This window comes from Pecten maximus, chromosome 7 (genome assembly GCF_902652985.1).
Source record: "Pecten maximus chromosome 7, xPecMax1.1, whole genome shotgun sequence".
In the NCBI taxonomy this organism is placed as follows: Eukaryota; Metazoa; Mollusca; class Bivalvia; order Pectinida; family Pectinidae; genus Pecten; species Pecten maximus.
The window spans coordinates 8,391,061-8,412,904 of record NC_047021.1 but is presented as its reverse complement, the minus strand read 5'-3'; the positions used below and the strand labels follow the sequence as shown (position 1 = coordinate 8,412,904).

Below are 21,844 nucleotides of genomic sequence, written 5' to 3'. Positions count from 1 at the left end.
CCTAGTTAAAGAACATGTCGTACAAACGCCCTTCTTTTTAGATCAAATATCTTAAAAGTATTATAAAGGAGCACTGTAAAAGATGGCAATACCTCCCTTTATGCCATATTTGTGTAACATTATTCCCATCCGCCATTGTATTTTAACACAATAAGTGTTTTATACGTACATAAAGTCAAATTCTAACAAACAAATGGTCCTGTTATAGACACTTGTGAGCATAACAGCATGGCTATTTTACATGTTGATTATTCATTCCGAGCTACATCTTACCACAAGATAACTATATAGATAAAACACTTTTGACATCTACAGCAAAGTATTGGTGATCTTAAGAAATTCAGCTATTTTGGTATATTTCATAACTTTTTTGTGCATTTCTAGATATTTATTCGTGGTTTAAATTCAACATTATTCTTCTACAATGTATATAGGTGATCACTAAGTAAACTATTGCTAACTTGTGATTAAGCAACAGATAATATTATTGTGCTATTATAGGTATTCTCGCCTGTAGTACCTTACCTCTGTTATTGGCTGAAACCAGATATCATAGTCCTTTTTACTTAGACAGCTTTCCCCTTTTCCACCTCGACAGAAAATGCCATCTAATTCTGAGAGGTCTTCTGCTTTAACCATTTGTTCGTTCTTTGAAAACTCGTAGTCGTTGTGGAGGTAGTAGCTGTATCTGAAGTGACCTTGATGATTCATCTCAAGCACTGTTTGAAGCAAGAAATCTAAAAATTCCCGGAATTTCACGCCTTTTCCAGAAGGAATTTGAGACTTGCTCCGTGTAAACAGAATTACTATCATAGCATTTTTATGACAGTTCAGGACGACCTTCCACAAACTATCAACTGCCAAACAAACGAATCCTCGTTGTATGAAATCCGTTTGATCGTACCCATCCTCTTCCATTGGTTTAAATCTGTGTATGCATTTCGCAATAATTTTGTCCCATATAGCCTGCGGGATGAAGTCTTTATCAAATTTGACACAGAGGACAGGCGTTTTGACAGTTGAGGGTTTGTCTAGGATTGGTTGGATCCGACTTGGAATTGCCGCTCGTAGCATACAAGGGACGATGTATATTTCTAATTCCTCCTCGCTGTCCAGCAATGGACTTGAAATGAGACCGAGGGTTTCCATCACAATGCAGATGAACTGGAATTTCTCAATGAACTGCTGGTCAGTTTCCTTTTCAAACAGAGATTCCATGACTTCTACTGGTAGTTCCCCAGATTCCTCATATGCTTTCCAGTCTTCTTTTTCCTTAATAGACAAATTTGTTTTATATTTGGACTTGTGATGATGCATTTGAAGGCAGATATGATCCATTGGGGATCAAGGATGATGAAGAATCTATTCTCCGTTCCACGCCTTGTTTGAATTTCAATGTTTTCCTCCCAGTCATCAAGTCCAAAGCAAAGGAAATATCCGGTAGTTTTCAAGTATCTGTAAAGACAAGTTTATTTTCGATAGTTATTATTTTATATGATTCTTTGATGGCGTGTTTTTTTGTTGTCCTAACATAGGCGGTGATTGCGTGAATACTGTTAAAACAAGGGTACGTACCTTACGGCATATCCTGATTCAGTAGTGTGTTTGCCAACCCTGACATTAGTCCTGCTCTTACACTCTTTATCATTGTCCCTATCAACGTATTTATTTAGAGATTTTAGAGATATTATTCCACTCCTGAATAAGGGCCAATGTGATGTTATATGTGACGATGACGCGCTTCCTAAACCTCTTGTCTATTTCTTCCAATAAATGCTTGAATGAACACATATCTGGAATGTATCGTGGCAAATCAAGAACTGAAACATTGTTTTGAGCCAGAGAGTCACGACGATTGCTAGCAACATGGTGCTTCGCGTTATCCTGCAGCAACGTAGGGTTGCGTTGTTGGATAAGAGGAAGAACTGTGGTCTCACGACCCGATCCCGATATCTTACTACTGAATGATTACCACGGATATCCACGAGAGTTGCTTTCAAGTCTTGAGATATCCCTGTCCATAACATAATAAACCCTTTTCAAATCTGTCGCTAACCACGACGTCGACAGACACGTTGTCGTCCATATGAACTGTAAATCGTCAAATGAGACTCGTTTGTAAACAACACACGTCCACTGGGTCAAACGAAACCGACTAGGTTTATGTGCAAGCGGCTGCAGCATTCGATGTTGACGTCGCCTCTGCGTAAGTGGCGGGCCAACAAAGGGACCTTGTGGTCTTAAATGAAACTTCCGCACCCGATTCCTAATCATTCTCGAACATACTGGCTGATGATGAGTGCCGAAAGCTTAATGTACCGTCTCCCTCGCTGTCTGAAATCGATTTCGGAGGTGCGAAAGATGTATGCCTCTATCTTGACGTCGCGACGTAAAACGCGGGCGTCCGCTCCTAAGACCGTCACCCAATCTCCCTGTGACCCTTAGACGCCCAACTAAACAGGGTATAGTTTTCTCGTGTACACCATATTGCTTGACTGCATGACCTTGCGAATGCCCCTGGAGTATTAAAGCAATGATGCTACTCCTATCGACTTCACTCAATCGCGGCATCTCGCTGTACAAACGCTTGGAAAAGAAGCACTGTATAACTGGCTTGTGTTGTTCCAAGATTCGTTTTGTAATAATTAACAGCACGTATGGTGCATGAGTACCCCGGATGCTCGCTTTCTTGGCAAATCTGCTGAAAACATGCAGCGTCGTGCTTAATTTTAACTGAAAAACATCTTCCCAGTGCAATGAGGTAGTTCAGTGTGAAATTTAATTTAATTAGACCGCATGTCTTAAACTTTTTTTCCCTGCTTGTACATAAGACTAATAATGGTTTACCTAACACGAGAAAGGAGTATCCGTTATCTTTGATAATGTTCACACTTTGTTTATCACTTAAACTGTTAATCAAGTTTTCTATTGCCTTTGATATCGGATAAAGTGTAACATGAAATATATATTAAGTTTATAAAGCTTACTAATATCGTGAAGGGGAATTAAAGCATTGCCACTCTTACTTTACCTCAAGAACGCGTTGATTTCTCTGCCATCTTGCAAAGGAACTGCTAACGTCTTGTTCAATGTTTTAAGATCCTGAAAATCCATCACTTTGGTGCCCGCTATTTTCCTTTTGATCAGTTCTTGCTCTAGTGCTAGCCATCTGGCCGGGATTTCCTTATGCCACTGAGACTGGTATTCGGCTGCTCCAAGGATTGCTTTCCAAATCAGGTCGTAGGTTTCCCGATTTTTGGACGAATCGTTGAGATTTGAAACATGAAACATTTCTTTAACATGTTCCTGAATGATAGTCTTGATTTCAGGTTTTGATTCTAATTGTGCCAGGATATTTCTGAATTCAGCTTCCTTCTCTTCTTCCTTTATGACAAAATGTATAGTTATATGCATGATCAAAATTCCAGTATTATAGATGTGATCATTACTGAAACATAGCGATGATAATTGTATTGATATCGTCATGATCATAACTGAGTAGGGAAATAATCGTTACAAAAACAATGTTATCATAATTTGAAAAGTAGTGTTACGTGATCATAACAAACCCCGGTCATGATGCAAAGACACAAGACACAACAATTTCATAAAGTAATATTTGCACGCGTTGTTTAACGTAACCTATTTTATCCATTATAAACAGTGATGCTGACTGATATTTTCTCCGTCGTGATAATCGGGTATACATCTTTTGTAACATATTGCATTTTGGATAAGGCTTTGCATTACATACTGAAAGGAAAAATATACGCAATTAGAAATCATTCCGTTTATGGATACAAAAATATGTTATAGAGAATGTAATAATGGTAGATAGGGAACCATTTGGCCGTCTGTGAAAATTCCATCTATGTACGTTTTCTGTACCATTATCATATTTCAGGTTGATCTAACCTCTCCCTGATAGAACATTTATTTGACGACTTGAACAGAAAGATACAACCGAATCCTCCAATTAACGTCGCTCATGTTGATGTTGACGGAATGGAAACGTAAACCGATGAGGAGAGTGTAAATATCACAGGGATACAAAGTATATATATATAATATAGGTATTAGTTATATTGTATCTGTATGGCTAAGTACATGTGCACGTGGTCCAAAGTTTACTGTCAGTGTCTTGTCTGTTTAGTATTCGTTACTGTTCGTATGTTAATGCGTAATCCCATATATGGTATGTTACCACCTGTCGGTAGTGTCAGTGTGTGTCTATATTTGGCAATGTTATGTGTCCAGGTGTGATAGGTGAGAATGTCGTGCAAAAGTGCGTGTGTATGTTAATTAAACTCTGATACTTTCGCGGTAAAGCGCAGTCAGCCGGTAGAGAGCAGCCAGGACGTATCCTCTGGGGTCCTTTGCTCATGTATATATACATATTATATGTAGACATTTTGACACACCTATTTCCATGTGTAGAACATAATGAGTCGCAACTCCTTATCCATGGTAGGAATCGTAATACTCGTTATTGTCATATTTCAGGGGTGTTTGTGTCTATCTTGTTGTCTTGTCCATGTCGGGGAAAATAAACGGATCAGCAGCAGCGAATTATTTTGTTGTTCATTTGGCTGTGACATGTCCTGATAAAGTCAATGCACAAACAAAACCGCTGCAACTCACTCGGGTATACATGATACTCAGAGGCCCAGGACGTTTTTATTTTGAGAATGATACCTTGGATCAACCTGGAATATGATGAGGGTACTTAACGTATCGGGATAAAATTTCACAACCGACAGAATGATTCCCTATATTTCAATTCATTATTACATTATATCTTTTAACCTTCCGTAGTAAATCGAGCAATTTCTTTTTCCTTTCTGTATACACTTATACAACTAATATAAACTGCGATTCAGATATTAAACTCATATTTGTATACCTTGTATCATTAGGATCCTCAAAATGTTATATTCAACTTAAATTATTTCTGATATCTATAAAACATAGCAAAGGGATAACTACTCATTTACAACGTACGAGTTATAAAAAATCAGGATTCTTACAACGAAACCACCAGATATACTCTCAAGTCTAGGGAATTATCTATACTGATAGGGAATCTATTATTATTTAAAAGTTACTCCAACTTTCTGGATTTGTTTTTGTTTTTTTTCATTTGTGAGTAAATCGTTTTAAGGTGAACAAAATGTACGATGTACTTGAATAAAGATACACTACACTCACCCACCAATAGACCTGTTGGAATTGATTTTGGTTACAGAATACAGATTCGTTGGATGTATAAGATGTATAACTATATTATCAAAGTAATAATAATTTACGCAATACATTAATATGACAAACTGATAACCAGCCAGAAAAATGTTGTTAGTTTGAATAAGACAACCAACACTAATTCCATAACTCCATACATCATAAGATTAAATAAAAGGTGGCATGCACTTCCATATCAGAGACAAATCAATGGCATATTGACCGGAATACTTTTAATACTAACCGAGATGAAGTAAATATCTGTGCTTGATCTTTGTCAAATGATAGAATTCTCGATTCGGGTATTTTTAACTACTTACACTGCCAGGTACTAGATCCATATGCGATCCTATTAAAATGATCGGCGGCGTTCCTTTTTTCTTCGCGGCCTCGTTGATCGCACTGGTAGCTATGGACATTAGCCAGAACTCTATTCTGTCTACAAAATATGCTTAAAGGTTACAAATACGATCTTGAGAGTCGGGAGTACGAGAGGCTTACAGGCCATGAATATGCTACTCTATTACATATAGAAATGTAAACTTTGTCTCTATACTGTAATACACAATTTGCAACATTAGTGAATTGATAGATTTATTGTTATTCTCCAGTTTTGTAGATATTTTAGTCTGTTGTTCAATCTAATGTCCTAGATCCGCTTATCTTCACAAATGGTCAATAATTCTATCATGCACAGATCAAACATTCAGAGTTACATAACAATGTTTGAAACTGTTAAAAACCTGTCAAATACGCATTTATATGATCGAAATTACATCAATAGTTCGATAGTGTATTAATCTTACCATATCCGTCTTCTTTTTTCTTTTGATCTTGATGAAGGCATATCGACATGTCGAAGACTAAAATGAAGACCATATCGTCTGTGAGGATACAGTGATGGGTGTTGTAAAATATTTTCTCTCCTCCGAAGTCATATATCGTCACAAGTCCTTTGGCTTTGGTATCACTTTCTGTGCTCTCTGTCATGACTGACTTTGCAGCCTCGTGTTGCTCATCAGAGGTTACTCGAGCAGCATCTGAATTATGACGTCACGACTCTTAAACGTTATGAATACTGAATAAATGTAAATATAATAAAACATATTCATTTAGTCCTAGATAATTCTTTTCTATAAAAAATGAGCTAGGCACCCATTACCGACATAAATGATGTAGGCCAACATTATTCGTATTTTAAGGATATTTTGTCAAAGTTTACAAAAAAGAAATTAACAGGTTTCTTTTCAAATTAGGAAATACAGTCAAATATGATTAAACATGGACCATACCGCTGTTTTCATCAGCGATGTTAAGGGCCTACGTGTTAATCATAGTAGGTAACCGAAAAACTCGAAATACAGTGTAAGTTGTACAAGATCCATAAATATACTCCATAAAAGCTCAATGTTGGATATATATATATATATATATAAGTGTAAAATAAAAAAATAAAAAACTCTCCGTTAGCGCTTTCGTCGCGTCATGGCGACTCTTCAGAATGATTTTATATATATATATAACAACAAACAAAAAACAACGCAAGTTTATATTATATGTTTCTAACCGTACGTGAAAGTGATAGTGGTAAAACTCGGGGATACAACAGTCAAGACAAGCATGCGGTGTTGTTAGTATAAACGTCATATATGTATTATCACATGTATGACATACTAGTACGCTATATAATGATATATACGTATTACATGGCAGAAATGAATTTGTACAACATAAATAAATATTTGGGTTGGTCCTTCTTAAGAACATTTGATAGGTGGTAGAGAATTTGTGTATCCCGAGCCGAGCCCGAGCTTTTGACCCGAGCCCGAGCTTTGGATATCTTCGTTTTTCTCCTTCATTACTGAATGGATTAAAGTGATTTTTTCTACCAAGATTTGATTTCATGTTTTAAATCAATCCGTGTAAGTGGATTTTCATGAAATGTATTTTAACGTCCAAAATACACATTTTTCATTTTTCAGGGGGAGAATTTGTGTAGCCCGCAATCAAGCGTGACTATTCATGTTTTTTGCTAATTATTTCCGATACATGCTTTTATTTAGATATATTACTAGATACAAACAACAAGTAAACATAGCTGGTTTCGTTGCCAAAAAGACACAAACCAAAGGTAAGTGATATATTAGAAGATCTTTCAGATGATAGACCGTCAATTTGTAAGCCAGTAGAAACAAAACGTATTTGGATGGATAACGGTAAGAGTGTAATAAGTTTTAAAGAAAAAGATGATATTTTAAAGGATATAAAATTATGCGGAAATACTATGTGTTATGTTCAGGACATTTTAAAGAAACAATTTCCTAATATAAACGGTATGCAAGATACAGGCTACGCTCGTGTTTTGAGAAATGGTAAGTGGGATTATGCTTTACGAATGAAACCGACGACAGCATCAGCAGCACAAATCCATCATACAGGTGAGGACCATTGGGTAGTATCAGTACAGGAGGTAAGTGGTAACGAAGTTTATATTCTTGATAGTTTGATAGGTATAACTAAGCAGAAAGATCATTTGTCAGTGTCCTTAGAAATGCAGGTAAGTTCATCATACGGGGGAAATAGGAAAATCTTAAAAACAATTTTACCTAGCATACAACAGCAAACAAATGGGGTTGACTGTGGGGTTTTTGCCATCGCTAATTTAGTAGAGTTTTGTTTTAATGGGTTTAAAGGTAGTGAAGAATTAGAATTCGACATAGATTATATGAGACAGCATCTAGTAAATTGTATTCCAAATGGTAGGTTTTCTAAATTTCCAAAGAAAAAACTTAGTAAATACAGAAAAAAGAAAGTTTCCCAAGCCTTAACTTATGATATTTTTATCGATTGTGAGTCAGATAGATGTCATATTTCTAATGTTTTTGATGATATGGTAAGTTGTGACGCTGGTTGTGATAGGTGGTTTCATAATAGATGTGTTTGTGATCAGTCAGATTTTCATTTTTCAAGAGACAGTTTCGTTTGGCATTGTAATAAATGTTCGAAAATTCAAACTAGAATACAATCAGAAAATAGTACTGTAGTTGTATTAAAATCATGCATTGATGAAAATATTTTTTCTAAAAGAATTAGCTTTAGTAACAGATAAAAAGTAAACCAGTGAATTGGTTTATACCACAAATGAAAACTTTATTTTCTTCGTAAAAAAATACAAAAGTACATATGGTGATAAAAATATTTTAATGTGATAAACAATAATGAAAAGATATGTAAATATATATAAAATCATTAAAATAAAATCATATGGGCTCTAGAACTGCGTCCTCGTCGCAGAGTCCGGAAACATTCTTATACCAGAATGGCTAAAAGTTCTACAAAGCTCGGGATCGGTAGAGTTATCTGCCCTTAGCACGGGCTCGGTGAAAGCTCGGTAAACACGGCGAGTTCGTTGATCGTCGGCGCGGTTACAAAACTGTCAAAATTTGACACCAAGTCACATTCAATATATGTTGAAATTTATATTTTTAAAAACAGCTATGTTTACTTGTTGCTTGTATCTAGTAAAATATCTAAATAAAAGCATGTATCGGAAATAATTAGCAAAAAACATGAATAGTCACGCTTGATTGCGGGCTACACAAATTCTCCCCCTGGAAAATGAAAATCGTGGATTTAGGACATTAAAATACATTTCATGAAAATTCACTTACACGGATTGATTAAAAACACGAAATCAAATCTTGGTAGAAAATATCACTTTAATCCATTCAGTAATGAAGGAGAAAAACGAAAATATCCAAAGCTCGGGCTCGGGTCAAAAGCTCGGGCTCGGCTCGGGATACACAAATTCTCTACCACCCATTTGATAGGAACACGGAGTATACAATATCGTATTCCTGAATGGTATAGCTTCCGCCGCTTAAAAGATGCCGACATGTATACAAAACCGCAATTCTAAATCGGCATTGAGACAACAAAATCAAAATACTGATAAACTATTGACCGGATGCTGGTAAAATCTAGGTATTCGGTACTGGATTGTCCCCTACCTGCCCCCGCTAAAAATAGTAACAGTTACCTTGATCTAAAAACCCTAAAACTCAAAATTGTCTGAGATGGTCATTTACCATTCTGTGACATTTGAATCAAATTCCCTCAAGGAATGAATTGTTAGTTCTTTTAATAATTACCTCCCTTTGACCATAAAAATCAATATATTCATAAAAGATTTTTCATCTCCATAGATATTTCATCTCCATTGACTTAATTTATATAAATATTTCTTACACTTCTTCACTTTCAATTGTTTTAGTTTAATTCTACTATTGTTCTGTTTGTATTGGGGAAGACTTTTATAGGACAAGCCTGCTGTCTAACCCATTTGTATAAATGTTATACAATACAATATGTTGAAATGAAACGAATGAAGTCACTTAAACGCTGACAATCTTTGGTGTTACATACATACGTACAGGACGGACAGGAAACCTATGGCCCCCGGGTTTCCTGGTAGCAGTCTAATGAGACAAAGGGTTCCATAAGGCTTAGCCTATTGTTAACACAGCCTTTAATGATACTTACATTTCACCCGAACCATTTTCTCCAATTGGTGTTCCGATGTGTGACTATAACAATAAAGTTATCATTAGGAAATGATGAAGATGTATGTTATTGTTAGTATATTATAAATCATTCATATTCTATGTCATTGTTAGTGTATTATAAATCATTCATATTTTATGTCTAGTAACATCTATATTGTATGTCATTGTTACAATGTATTATAAATCATTCATATTCTATGTCTAGTAACATCTATAGTGTATGTTATTGTTAGTATATTATAAATCATTCATATTCTATGTCTAGTAAAATCTATATTGTATGTCATTGTTACAATGTATTATAAATCATTCATATTCTATGTCTTGTGACATCTATAGTGTATGTCATTGTTACAATGTATTATAAATCATTCATATTCTATGTCTAGTAATATCTATATTGTATGTCATTGATACAATGTATTATAAATAATTCATATTCTAGGTCTAGTAACATCTATAGTGTATGTTATTGTTAGTATATTATAAATCATTCATATTCTATGTCTAGTAACATCTATAGTGTATGCCATTGTTACAATGCATTGTAAATCATTCATAGTCTATGTCTTGTGACACCTTATTGTATGTCATTGTTACAATGTATTATAAATCATTCATATTCTATGTCTTGTAACAGTTATAGTGTATGTCATTGTTACAATGTATTATAAATCATTCATATTCTATGTCTAGTAACATCTATAGTGTATGTCATTGTTACAATGCATTGTAAATCATTCATAGTCTATGTCTAGTAACATCTATAGTGTATGTCATTGTTACAATGCATTGTAAATCATTCATAGTCTATGTCTAGTAACATCTATATTGTATGTCATTGTTACAATGCATTGTAAATCATTCATAGTCTATGTCTAGTAACATCTATATTGTATGTCATTGTTACAATGCATTGTAAATCATTCATATTCTATGTCTTGTAACAGTTATAGTGTATGTTATTGTTACAATGTATTGTAAATCATTCATATTCATTTTCTTTTCAGTGTCAACATTAAATTTCCTCGCCTTAACATAAGAAAGGATAAAAGACACTTACCTAAACCGATCTGATGTGTAGCACCCGAGACAAAAGTAGAAGTCCTTACACGTTTTACATTTATAATGTGTGTCCATACATGTGCCTCCACAGCATCTGCATCTGTATTTGTCTGTACTGTGTCTGTGGACAAAATCATTTTGTCGTCTTCTTCAATTTGGCATTTGTCAATGTTTTATTCTTATAAATTTTATTCTTATGTTATTCAATAAATGGAAGAATTTGTGATAATATATCTAAATTATTTTTATTGTTTCTTTATATGCAACTCACCCAGTGTAGACCATGGAATGACTGGTACCATGCTCATTCTCGGGCAAAAGCCCCCTAGTGTAGCACACACTACAAATGTTTGTATCAACGCACTGCTGACATCTATACCACTGCTGACCAGCACAGTCGCTGGAGCAACAAGAGCAATAGTTTTTTCTTTGGAATTGTTGAGCAAATACCATCAGAAACTTCCGCATCAGCTGCAATAAGTACGAAATTAATAAGGTTTACCTAATTAAAACATTTCAACTCTTCATAATGCTTTCCCTTTTGTCTACCTTCCCTTAAGTCCCCTTTTCCCTTGGTCCTTTTCTTTTAGTCCCCTTTCCTTTAGTCCCCTTTTACTTTAGTCCTCAATTCCTTTGGTCCTCTTTCATTTCATTGCCTTTTCTTGAAGTCCTTTTTCTCTCTTTTTTTTACCTTTAATCCCCTTTCCTTTTCGTTCCATTCTCTTGAGTTAAAACAAACGTAAAAAAGACTTGAACAGTTAACAATAAAGAGTTGACAATGCTGGTACTGTACCAGGATGGCAAAACTGAGATGTTGCCATGGATACATTCTTTACCTTCACCATCTTACTGAAATGTGACCTTTGACGCGTTTGTTACCTTCACCTCCTTGACCTTTGATGTGTTCTTTAACTTCACTTTCTTACCATCATAGATTAAGGACGATATTAATGTTATCTCCATGTTTAGCATACTTGTTGATACCGGTTATAATGTTATCCGTGTATAATGCTCAGATAATTGTGATACATGTTGCCTCTTGCTGCTTTAGCCTAACAAATACCTTTTGGTCTTCTCTAGATGGGTGATCTGTATTATATTGTTTTTCCCACAAGTCCACATCCTTTTCACGGCACTGGTTTAACCATTCCATAAACTGATGATATTCTTCTATTTCTGTCTCTTGGCCCGGTGTTAAGGGAGTGTCCAACAACTGCATGTTTGCTTTGAAACAATGAGACCGATTTTGAAATTGGCTTCGATAGTAAGTTACTTATATTTTTGATATTTTCTTCATTACATTCGTTGAATCCAACTATCGCTTACATGATAAATTCATTGACGCAGCATTGATAATTTGACATACACTTATTTACACGACATTTTAAGAACATCGTTAGTTAATAGTTATGTCAACAACATAACCTTGACCTAGATATGACAGCAACATAACTATGACCTAAATAGGGCAGCAACATAACTATGACCTAGATAGGACACCAACATAACTATGACCTAAATAGGGCAGCAACATAACTATGACCTAGATAGGACACCAACATAACTATGACCTAGATAGGACACCAACATAACTATGACTTAAATAGGACACCAACATAACTATGACCTAGATAGGACACCTGATAACTATGACCTAGATAGGACACCAACATAACTATGACATAGATAAGACAGCAACATAACTATGACTTAAATAGGACAGCAACATAACTATGATCCCGTCGAAACACATCCTTTTTTCTCTAAAATTCCATTTCTTTCTTCATCATTTGATGATAAAAAGTGATCGAGATCTCACGTACATATACATGTACTCCAATTTCTTCATTAATGAAATGGTTCATTATAAGATATGTAAACATTGTTTTTCGATTAGTCTCAAATCATTCAATAATTACAACTAAGAGCAAAGTGAAACCTACACATCAAATTAGAATGAAATATCAATTAAATACTTTTGAGAAATAGCGTTAATAACAAGGAGCCGCAAAGCTTGGCATTATCCCCCGAGCCCCGCAGTTGGTATGAAAACCCAAATACATGTATATATCAAGCTCAAAGTAACAGTTATTAAGGAAACAGTAATTTGGTATATTTGATTAAGTCTCCATGGTGACACAAAAAATACCTAAAATGGAAGGTCCGCAATAGCAAAAGGCACAACTAGTCTGATATATTCAAAAAGTTTCAAGCAGCTGTGTTAAACAGTTTTGGAGTTATAGCCCAGAAACAAAAGGAAACAGTAATTTGGTATTTTTGATTAAGTTTCCATGGTGACTGAAAAAAAAACGGAAAATGGAAGGTCCGCAATAGCAAAAGGCACAACTAGGGTACTAGTCTGATATATACAGAAATTTTCAAGGAGCTGCGTCGAACGGTTTTTGAGTTATAGCTCAGAAACAAAAGGAAATAGAAATTTGGTATTTTTGATTAAGTTTCCATGGTGACAGAAAAAATATCGAAAATGAAAGGTCCGCAATAGCAAAAGGCACAACAAGGGTACTAGTCTGATATATACAGAAATTTTCAAGTAGCTGCGTCGAACAGTTTTCGAGTTATAGCCCGGAAACAGTAATTTGGTATTTTTGACTAAGTTTCCATGGTGACAGAAAAAATACTGAAAATGGAAGGTCCGCAATAGCAAAATGCACAACTAGGGCACTAGTCTGATATGTACAGAAATTTTCAAGGAGCTGCGTCGAAGGGTCTTTTAGCCCGGGTAACAAAAGGAAACAGTAATTTGGTATTTTTGATTAAGTTTCCATGGTAACAGAAAAAAAAAACGGAAAATGGAAGGTCCGCAATAGTGTAACAGTGTCATTATTTAATGACATTTGGGTATTATTTAGATTTATCCATTTTTTGTACTACTGTGCATGTACAGGCTCCGTATTTATCATATGTATATGTGTACGCAGTTGTATCGTATGCTATTTATATATATATGTAAACCTGTTTAACAGGTCAGAGGTCAGAGTTATTTTTATAGTAGAGTGACCATGGGTCAATGCGCACCCGCGCTTTTTAGGGTAGCGTCACTCCCGTACTAGGCACCGTTGTGAGTGGACGTGTATATGTTGCGTCTATATGTTTAGCGCATCCGTGTTGTACCAATCTACATCACTGTGAGTACTTTATAATTTCTAACTTTAATGTATATTGTATTGTATGTAGTAATATTTGGATATGTTGAATGTCAATTATTTCCTTTATAAATTAATTGAAATAATTTACTTATTGGTAAAGATTGTCCAGAAATTGAATTTCCCGCCACTTTCTTATTATTTATTCTGTGTGGATAAACGTTTTGGTTTAGCTGATAGGCGTTATGCATTTGGCCTTTTATATTAAACATTGTAGTTAGTATACGGTGCCAGTACATGTTAGTAAATATTGTTTATTGTATTATTGTAGCATTTATATGCGCTGTAATATTGTACGGGTTGTCTCCCCGGGAGTCGAGCCCTCTTCGTCAAATGAAGATGTAGGTTTTTTATATGGCTCCATTTATATTGTATTGGTAGCATCATTTTTAAGAATATCCATGTACATGAGAAATTGTCATTGTTTGTATAAGCGTTACGCACTTGCTACTTTGTCAGATCTGTAATGTGCATAGTTCAGTAGTAGTTGTAACGTTTATGATTACGCCTGGGTTAGTAGGTGTTCTTGAATCTTAGGTTCTAAGCGTTATGCTTCCGGTTGCGTCAGGTGCGTACACCTGTCGTGTTATTGTGGGATGGATTATTCCACTTTGAGATTGTAACTATTTTACTTATTGTTGTTATTTGTTATTTTAGGGTGTTTTATGGACTAATAAACTATGAATTGGAACTCAAGCGTTGGAGTCATGGTGTAGACAATTTGAATAAGCGGCCCGGCTCAAAACGACCGGTTACAATAGCAAAAGGTACAACTAGGGCACTAGTCTGATATATACAGAAAGTTTCAAGGGGCTGCATTGAACAGTTATGGAGCTATATTCCGGAAAAAGAATTTCGGAAGTACGGACGGACGGACGGGTGGAGCCCAATTTAATATCCCCCGCATATGCGTTTCGCGGGAGATAATAAGTTAAAATTCAAAATGGCCACTTGTAAGCCATTTGTTTTGGTCGGTTTTAAATTTGATATGTACAGCTCGAGACGATGGGGAAATCTCCAGATATTCTGAGAAAATGTGGTAACAATCTTCAACATATCACTTTTTAAAATAGCAGCCTGTCGGCCATTTTGTTCAAAAATGAAATTTAAATGTACAACTACAGACTTACGGAAAGCTATATTTGAATTTTCAGAAATGCGTAGAGAGTACTTTCTGAAAAAACAAGAACTGTCGCCAGGATGGCTGACTAATACCCCACAATCTGCACGAGTCAACAGTTAATTGGAATTGTTAATTGGCCGCTAACTAAGATAACCCTTGCATGCCGATATTTCTGAAAATCAGAATGTCTGAAAGATGTGGTGTTCACAATAAAGATAATTCAGTGACCATTTGAGACAGCAACCATAATTTTGAGGAAAAGAAAGTAGCATGCACATCTACACATGGTCCTCTATATTTGTATGAAGTTTCATTGAAATCAGCCTTTCGGTTTAGGAGGAGTTGTTCGGACAAATTTAAAGCTATAGTTCTTATCGGAAAATCTGTCTATAGTGACCAGTTGCCATAGCAGCCATAATTGTGAGGAAACGAAAGTGACAAGCACATCTACACTTGATTATTAATATTTTTGACAAGTTTCATTGGAATCTGTCCCTCGGTTTAGGAGTTGTCAAAACAAACTTAAAGATATGGTTCTTATCGGAAAACCTGCTTATAGTGACCAGATGCCATATCAACCATAATTTTGAGGAAAAGAAAGTGAAATGCACAATTTCACATGACCCTCTATATTTGTGCGAAGTTTCATTGAAATCGGCGCTTCGGTTTAGGAGTTGTCCGGACAAACTTAAAGTTATGGTTCTTATCGGAAACCCTGTCGATAGTGACCAGTTGTCAAAGCAACCATAATTTTGAGAAAAAAGAAAGTAGCATGCATATCTTCATATAGTTCTCTATATTTGTGTGAAGTTTCATTGAAATCGGCACTTCGGTTTAGGAGTTGTCCGGACAAACTTAAAGTTATGGTTCTTATCGGAAACCCTGTCGATAGTGACCAGTTGTCAAAGCAACCATAATTTTGAGAAAAAAGAAAGTAGCATGCATATCTTCATATAGTTCTCTATATTTGTGTGAAGTTTCATTGAAATCGGCACTTCGGTTTCGGAGGAGTTGTCCGGACAAACTTAAAGTTATGGTTCTTATCAGAAAACCTGTTTATAGTGACCAGTTGCCATAGCAACCATAATTTTGAGAAAAAAAGTGGCATGCATATCTTCATATAGTTCTCTATATTTGTGTGAAGTTTCATTGAAATCGGCATTTTGGTTTAGGAGGAGTTGTCAAGACAAACTTAAAGTTATGGTTCTTATCAGAAAACCTGTTTATAGTGACCAGTTGCCAAAGCAACAATACTTTTGAGAAAAAGAAAGTGGCATGCACACCCTCATATGGTTCTCAATATGTGTGTGAAGTTTCATTCAAATCGGCAGGGTTTAGGAGGAGTTGTCCGGATAAACCTATAGATATGGTTCTGATCGGAAAACCTGCTTATAGTGACCAGTTGCCATAGCAACCATAATTTTGAGAGAAAAAATGGCATGCACATCTACACATGATCATTAGTATTTGTGTGAACTTTCATTGGAGTCGGCTCATCGGTTTAGGAGGAGATGTCCGGTCAAAATGTGTCTACAAACGGACGGACGGAACACCTGATTCCAGTATACCCCCTTACTTCGTTGCGGGGGTATAAACACTGAAACAAGAACTGTTTTCCGGACGGGTAATGGACGGAAGGACGGACTGAGGATCATGTTTGAAGGACAACAGTCAACCCTGTCACCAGATATTGGGTTAAAGATAAAGTAATCAGTATCACTTTGTGACTAAACGAGGAGACAAATATACACCAACAAACAATAAGACGTACCATTTGTGGAGGGCAAGTTTTGAGTGGTTTCTGTGGTTTGTTTGTCAGTGATGCTCGTCCAACCATCAGTCTCGATTACACTAACTTCATCAGTCCTCTTTAGCACACTTTGTATTCGTCGGATCCCAATTTTTAGTTCCGAACCCTCTTCAATCGTCTCTTTGTGTTGTGTCTCCGGGTCGAAAAGCATATATTTGACAATAATGTTAGCCGTGTCTGTTGAGGGAGGACCTTCCGGGGGGATAACATTATCCCTCAATTGTTCCAAGAGACAAGTTTTTCCTACTCCCTCATGTCCAGTAAGTGTAACAGTAATGTTACATTTCTTTTCGAACTTCTCTGAAATCCCTTCGATGTATTCATCCTGAAGTTTCCCTTCTGTAATATAAAACCATTGTTTTACGTTCAAGATGAAAATTCATTGACACCGTTTTGGGGGAGAAATCCATACACATTAGTAATTTATTTCTTTACGTAAGACTTGATATCTAAGGAAACATACCTGTTTTATCATATAATAGCTAATTTTTAAATATGGAAATATAAGATAAGGAGCAATGCCAATATTAAAGCACTAACAACAATTTTACAAGGTTTCTATAAAACAAAGTGCAATTCTCTAAGTTCGGAAAAAGTAACAGTGACAAGTCGATGTTACCTGCCTAACTCCTCATACAATTATCTGCTTCGCTGGCTCCTGTTCCTAAACACACTTGCCTACACCACACTACCTATATCACATCCCAAACACCTATACCCCCTTGTCAGTACTAACTCCCCATACACCTATACCCCCTTGTCAGTACTAACTCCCCATACACCTATACCCCCTTGTCAGTACTTACTCCCCATACACCTATACCCCTTGTCGTTACTAACTCCCCATACACCTATACCCCTTGTCTTTACTAACTCCCCATACACCTATACCCCCTTGTCTTTACTAACTCCCGATACACCTATACCCCCTTGTCCTTACTAACTCCCATACACCTATACCCCCTTGTCATTACTAACTCCCATACACCTATACCCCCTTGTCTTTACTAACTCCCCATACACCTATACTCCCTTGTCTTTACTAACTCCCCATACACCTATACCCCCTTGCTTACTAACCCCCATACACCTATACCCCCTTGTCTTTACTAACTCCCATACACCTATACCCCTTGTCATTACTAACTCCCCATACACCTATACCCCCTTGTCATTACTACCTCCCATACACCTATACCCCCTTGTCTTTACTAACTCCCCATACACCTATACCCCCTTGTCTTTACTTACTCCCATACACCTATACCCCCTTGTCTTTACTTACTCCCATACACCTATACCCCTTGTCGTTACTAACTCCCCATACACCTATACCCCCTTGTCTTTACTAACTCCCATACACCTATACCCCTTGTCGTTACTAACTCCCCATACACCTATACCCCCTTGTCTTTACTAACTCCCCATACACCTATACCCCCTTGTCTTTACTAACTCCCATACACCTATACCCCCTTGTCTTTACTAACTCCCCATACACCTATACCCCCTTGTCTTTACTAACTCCCCATACACCTATACCCCCTTGTCATTACTAACTCCCCATACACCTATACCCCCTTGTCTTTACTAACTCCCCATACACCTATACCCCCTTGTCTTTACTAACTCCCCATACACCTATACCCCCTTGTCTTTACTAACTCCCCATACACCTATACCCCCTTGTCTTTACTAACTCCCGATACACCTATACCCCTTGTCTTTACTAACTCCCCATACACCTATACCCCCTTGTCTTTACTAACTCCCCATACACCTATACCCCCTTGTCTTTACTAACTCCCCATACACCTATACCCCCTTGTCTTTACTAACTCCCCATACACCTATACCCCCTTGTCTTTACTAACTCCCCATACACCTATACCCCCTTGTCTTTACTAACTCCCCATACACCTATACCCCCTTGTCTTTACTAACTCCCCATACACCTATACCCCTTGTCGTTACTAACTCCCCATACACCTATACCCCCTTGTCTTTACTAACTCCCCATACACCTATACCCCCTTGTCATTACTAACTTCCGATACACCTATACCCCCTAGTCTTTACTAACTCCCGATACACCTATACCCCCTTGTCTTTACTAACTTCCGATACACCTATACCCCCTTGTCTTTACTAACTCCCCATACACCTATACCCCCTTGCCATTACTAACTCCCCATACACCTATACCCCCTTGTCTTACTAACTCCCCATACACCTATACCCCCTTGTCTTTACTAACTCCCGATACACCTATACCCCCTTGTCTTTACTAACTCCCAATACACCTATACCCCCTTGTCTTTACTAACACTCGATACATCTATACCCCTTTATCTTTACTAACTCACCATACACCTATACCCCCTTGTCTTTACTAACTCCCGATACACCTATACCCCCTTGTCTTTACTAACTCCCAATACACCTATACCCCCTTGTCTTTACTAACACTCGATACATCTATACCCCTTTATCTTTACTAACACTCGATACACCTATACCCCCTTATCTTTACCAATTCCCGATACACCTATACCCCTTTACCTTGTCTACACTATGTATATCAATATATATATATATATATGATACATATACTTACCTAACTCCTGATACAGTTGTTTGTGTCGCTGACTTCTGTTTCGATGTTCCCTTGCCTTATCTATCGGTCGTTTGTGATTTGCGTCCTTCTGCTCCCATAAAGATGGACATTTCCGTTGAATTTCCTTCCATACGTCTGACCATGGACGTCCATAGCCAGCCATCCAATGAAGTACATTCCATTTGTCCGGTGTTGTTGAAGCGGAAAGAGACTGGCTAGACATCTCGTCAACGAGAAATTGTGATACTTCTCTGTGACCATTCTTTATCGCTAACATTAAAGGTGTTACTCCCCCCTTTTCCTCGCCCTGTCCTAGCGACACCCCGGCGTCCACTAGACTTTTCACAACTGGAAGGTTTCCCTCCCTGGCGGCAGTGTATATGCTTGGCTGGCTAGCCATGTCAGCTGGTTACAAATCATGAAACGTCATTTTTGATTAAATCTTTGTATCATAGTTCCAAGTCAATTTATCATAATGCCTTGTCTAATTACCATAATACCTAGTTATATATAGTCTATGTATAGTCGTTGTATCAAACTACCTAGTTATATATAGTCTATGTATAAACTTTGTATCAAAATACCTAGTTATATATAGTCTATGTATAATCTATGTACCATAATACCAAGTTATATATAGTCTATGTATAGTCTATGTACCATAATACCTAGTTATATATAGTCTATGTATAATCTATGTACCATAATACTAAGTTATATATAGTCTATGTATAGTCTATGTACCATAATACCTAGTTATATATAGTCTATGTATATGTATCAAAATACCTAGTTATATATAGTCTATGTATAGTCTATGTACCATAATACCTAGTTATATATAGTCTATGTATATGTATCAAAATACCTAGTTATATATAGTCTATGTATAATCTATGTACTATAATACGAAGTTATATATAGTCTATGTATAGTCTATGTACCATAATACCTAGCTATATATAATCTGTGAATAGTAGATGCATCATAATACCTAGTTATATATAGTCATGTATAATCTATGTACTATAATACCAAGTTATATATAGTCTATGTATAATATATGTACTATAATACCAAGTTATATATAGTCTATGTATAGTCTATGTACTATAATACCTAGTTATATATAGTATATGTACCAAAATACCTAGTTATATATATAGTCTATGTATAGTCTATGTAACATAATACCTAGCTATTTATAGTCTATGTATAGTCTATGTATAATCTATGTACCATAATACCTAGTTATATATAGTCTATGTATAGTCTTTGTATCATAATACCTAGTTATATATAGTCTATGTATAATCTATGTATCATAATACCTAGTTATATATAGTCTATGTATAGTCTATATATCACAATATATAGTCTATGTATAGTCTATGCATCACAATACCTAGTCTGTGTTTATTCTATGCATCATGATACCTATATTCTATGTCCCATACTACCTAGTCTATCGATAGTCTATGTATCACAATATATAATGTGTATATAGTCTATGCATTATATTACACCTATTTTTTCTACAATCTATGCATTATATTACCTAGTCTATGTATAGTCTATGCATCATAATATCTAGGCTGTGTATAGTCTGATGTACCACAATATAAAGTCTATGAATAGTCTATGCATCACAATTCCTAGTCTGTGAGTTATATTAGCTAAGTTTCATTAAACAAAACTTTAAATAATCAACCTACATAATTGTACAATATAAATTTGTAACAATTAAGAAAGTCCGCGGGATACCAGAACATTTGTTAAAGCTGCGCTCAATAATCCCCTTAAAATTGATTGAAATGTGTGTTTTATACCGGACATTTCGCTAGGGAACCTTTCCAAAGAATATGAGTAGGAAAGGGGTTTACTAGGTATACACCACAGTAAAAGGGGGTTTATTACGTATAAATTACAGTAAAAAGGGTTTACTAGGTATACATCACAGTAAAAAGGGATTGACTAGGTATACATCATAGTAAAAGGGGTTTACTTGGTACACATCACAGTAAAAAGGGGTTGACTAGGTATACATCATAGTAAAAGGGGTTTACTAGGTATACATCATAGTAAAAGGGGTTTACTAGGTATGCATCACAGTAAAAGGGGTTTACTAGGTATACATCACAGTAAAAATGGGTTTACTAGGTATACATCACAGCAAAAATGGGTTTACTACGTATACATTACAATAAAAAGGGGTTTACAGGTATACATCACAGTAAAAGGGGGTTTACTAGGTATACATCA

At 36.0% G+C, this 21,844-nt stretch overlaps 3 protein-coding genes across 4 annotated transcripts in view; all 3 read right to left on the bottom strand.

The window, feature by feature from the left end:
- LOC117331516 overlaps nt 1-1,446 on the bottom strand; it is a 142,458-nt gene extending 141,012 nt beyond the window's left edge. For both annotated transcript variants that reach the window (XM_033890257.1, XM_033890258.1), the window contains exon 1: nt 526-1,446. In XM_033890257.1, the coding sequence (XP_033746148.1) occupies nt 526-1,338 (813 nt within the window). In that variant the 5' untranslated portion in view covers nt 1,339-1,446. The remainder of the gene's footprint in view (nt 1-525) is intronic.
- LOC117331030 (glycoprotein 3-alpha-L-fucosyltransferase A-like) overlaps nt 1-21,844 on the bottom strand; it is a gene marked incomplete in the record, with an annotated part of 148,938 nt that overhangs the window by 101,076 nt on the left and 26,018 nt on the right.
- LOC117331029 overlaps nt 3,028-21,844 on the bottom strand; it is a 34,183-nt gene continuing 15,366 nt past the window's right edge. Inside the window, exons 3-10 of the mRNA XM_033889620.1 lie at nt 19,583-19,987; nt 16,927-17,304; nt 11,932-12,092; nt 11,140-11,339; nt 9,781-9,824; nt 6,045-6,278; nt 5,559-5,677; nt 3,028-3,384 (exon numbers count right to left, since the gene is read on the bottom strand). Of these exons, the coding sequence (XP_033745511.1) occupies nt 3,028-3,384; nt 5,559-5,677; nt 6,045-6,278; nt 9,781-9,824; nt 11,140-11,339; nt 11,932-12,092; nt 16,927-17,304; nt 19,583-19,982 (1,893 nt within the window). The 5' untranslated portion in view covers nt 19,983-19,987. The remainder of the gene's footprint in view (nt 3,385-5,558; nt 5,678-6,044; nt 6,279-9,780; nt 9,825-11,139; nt 11,340-11,931; nt 12,093-16,926; nt 17,305-19,582; nt 19,988-21,844) is intronic.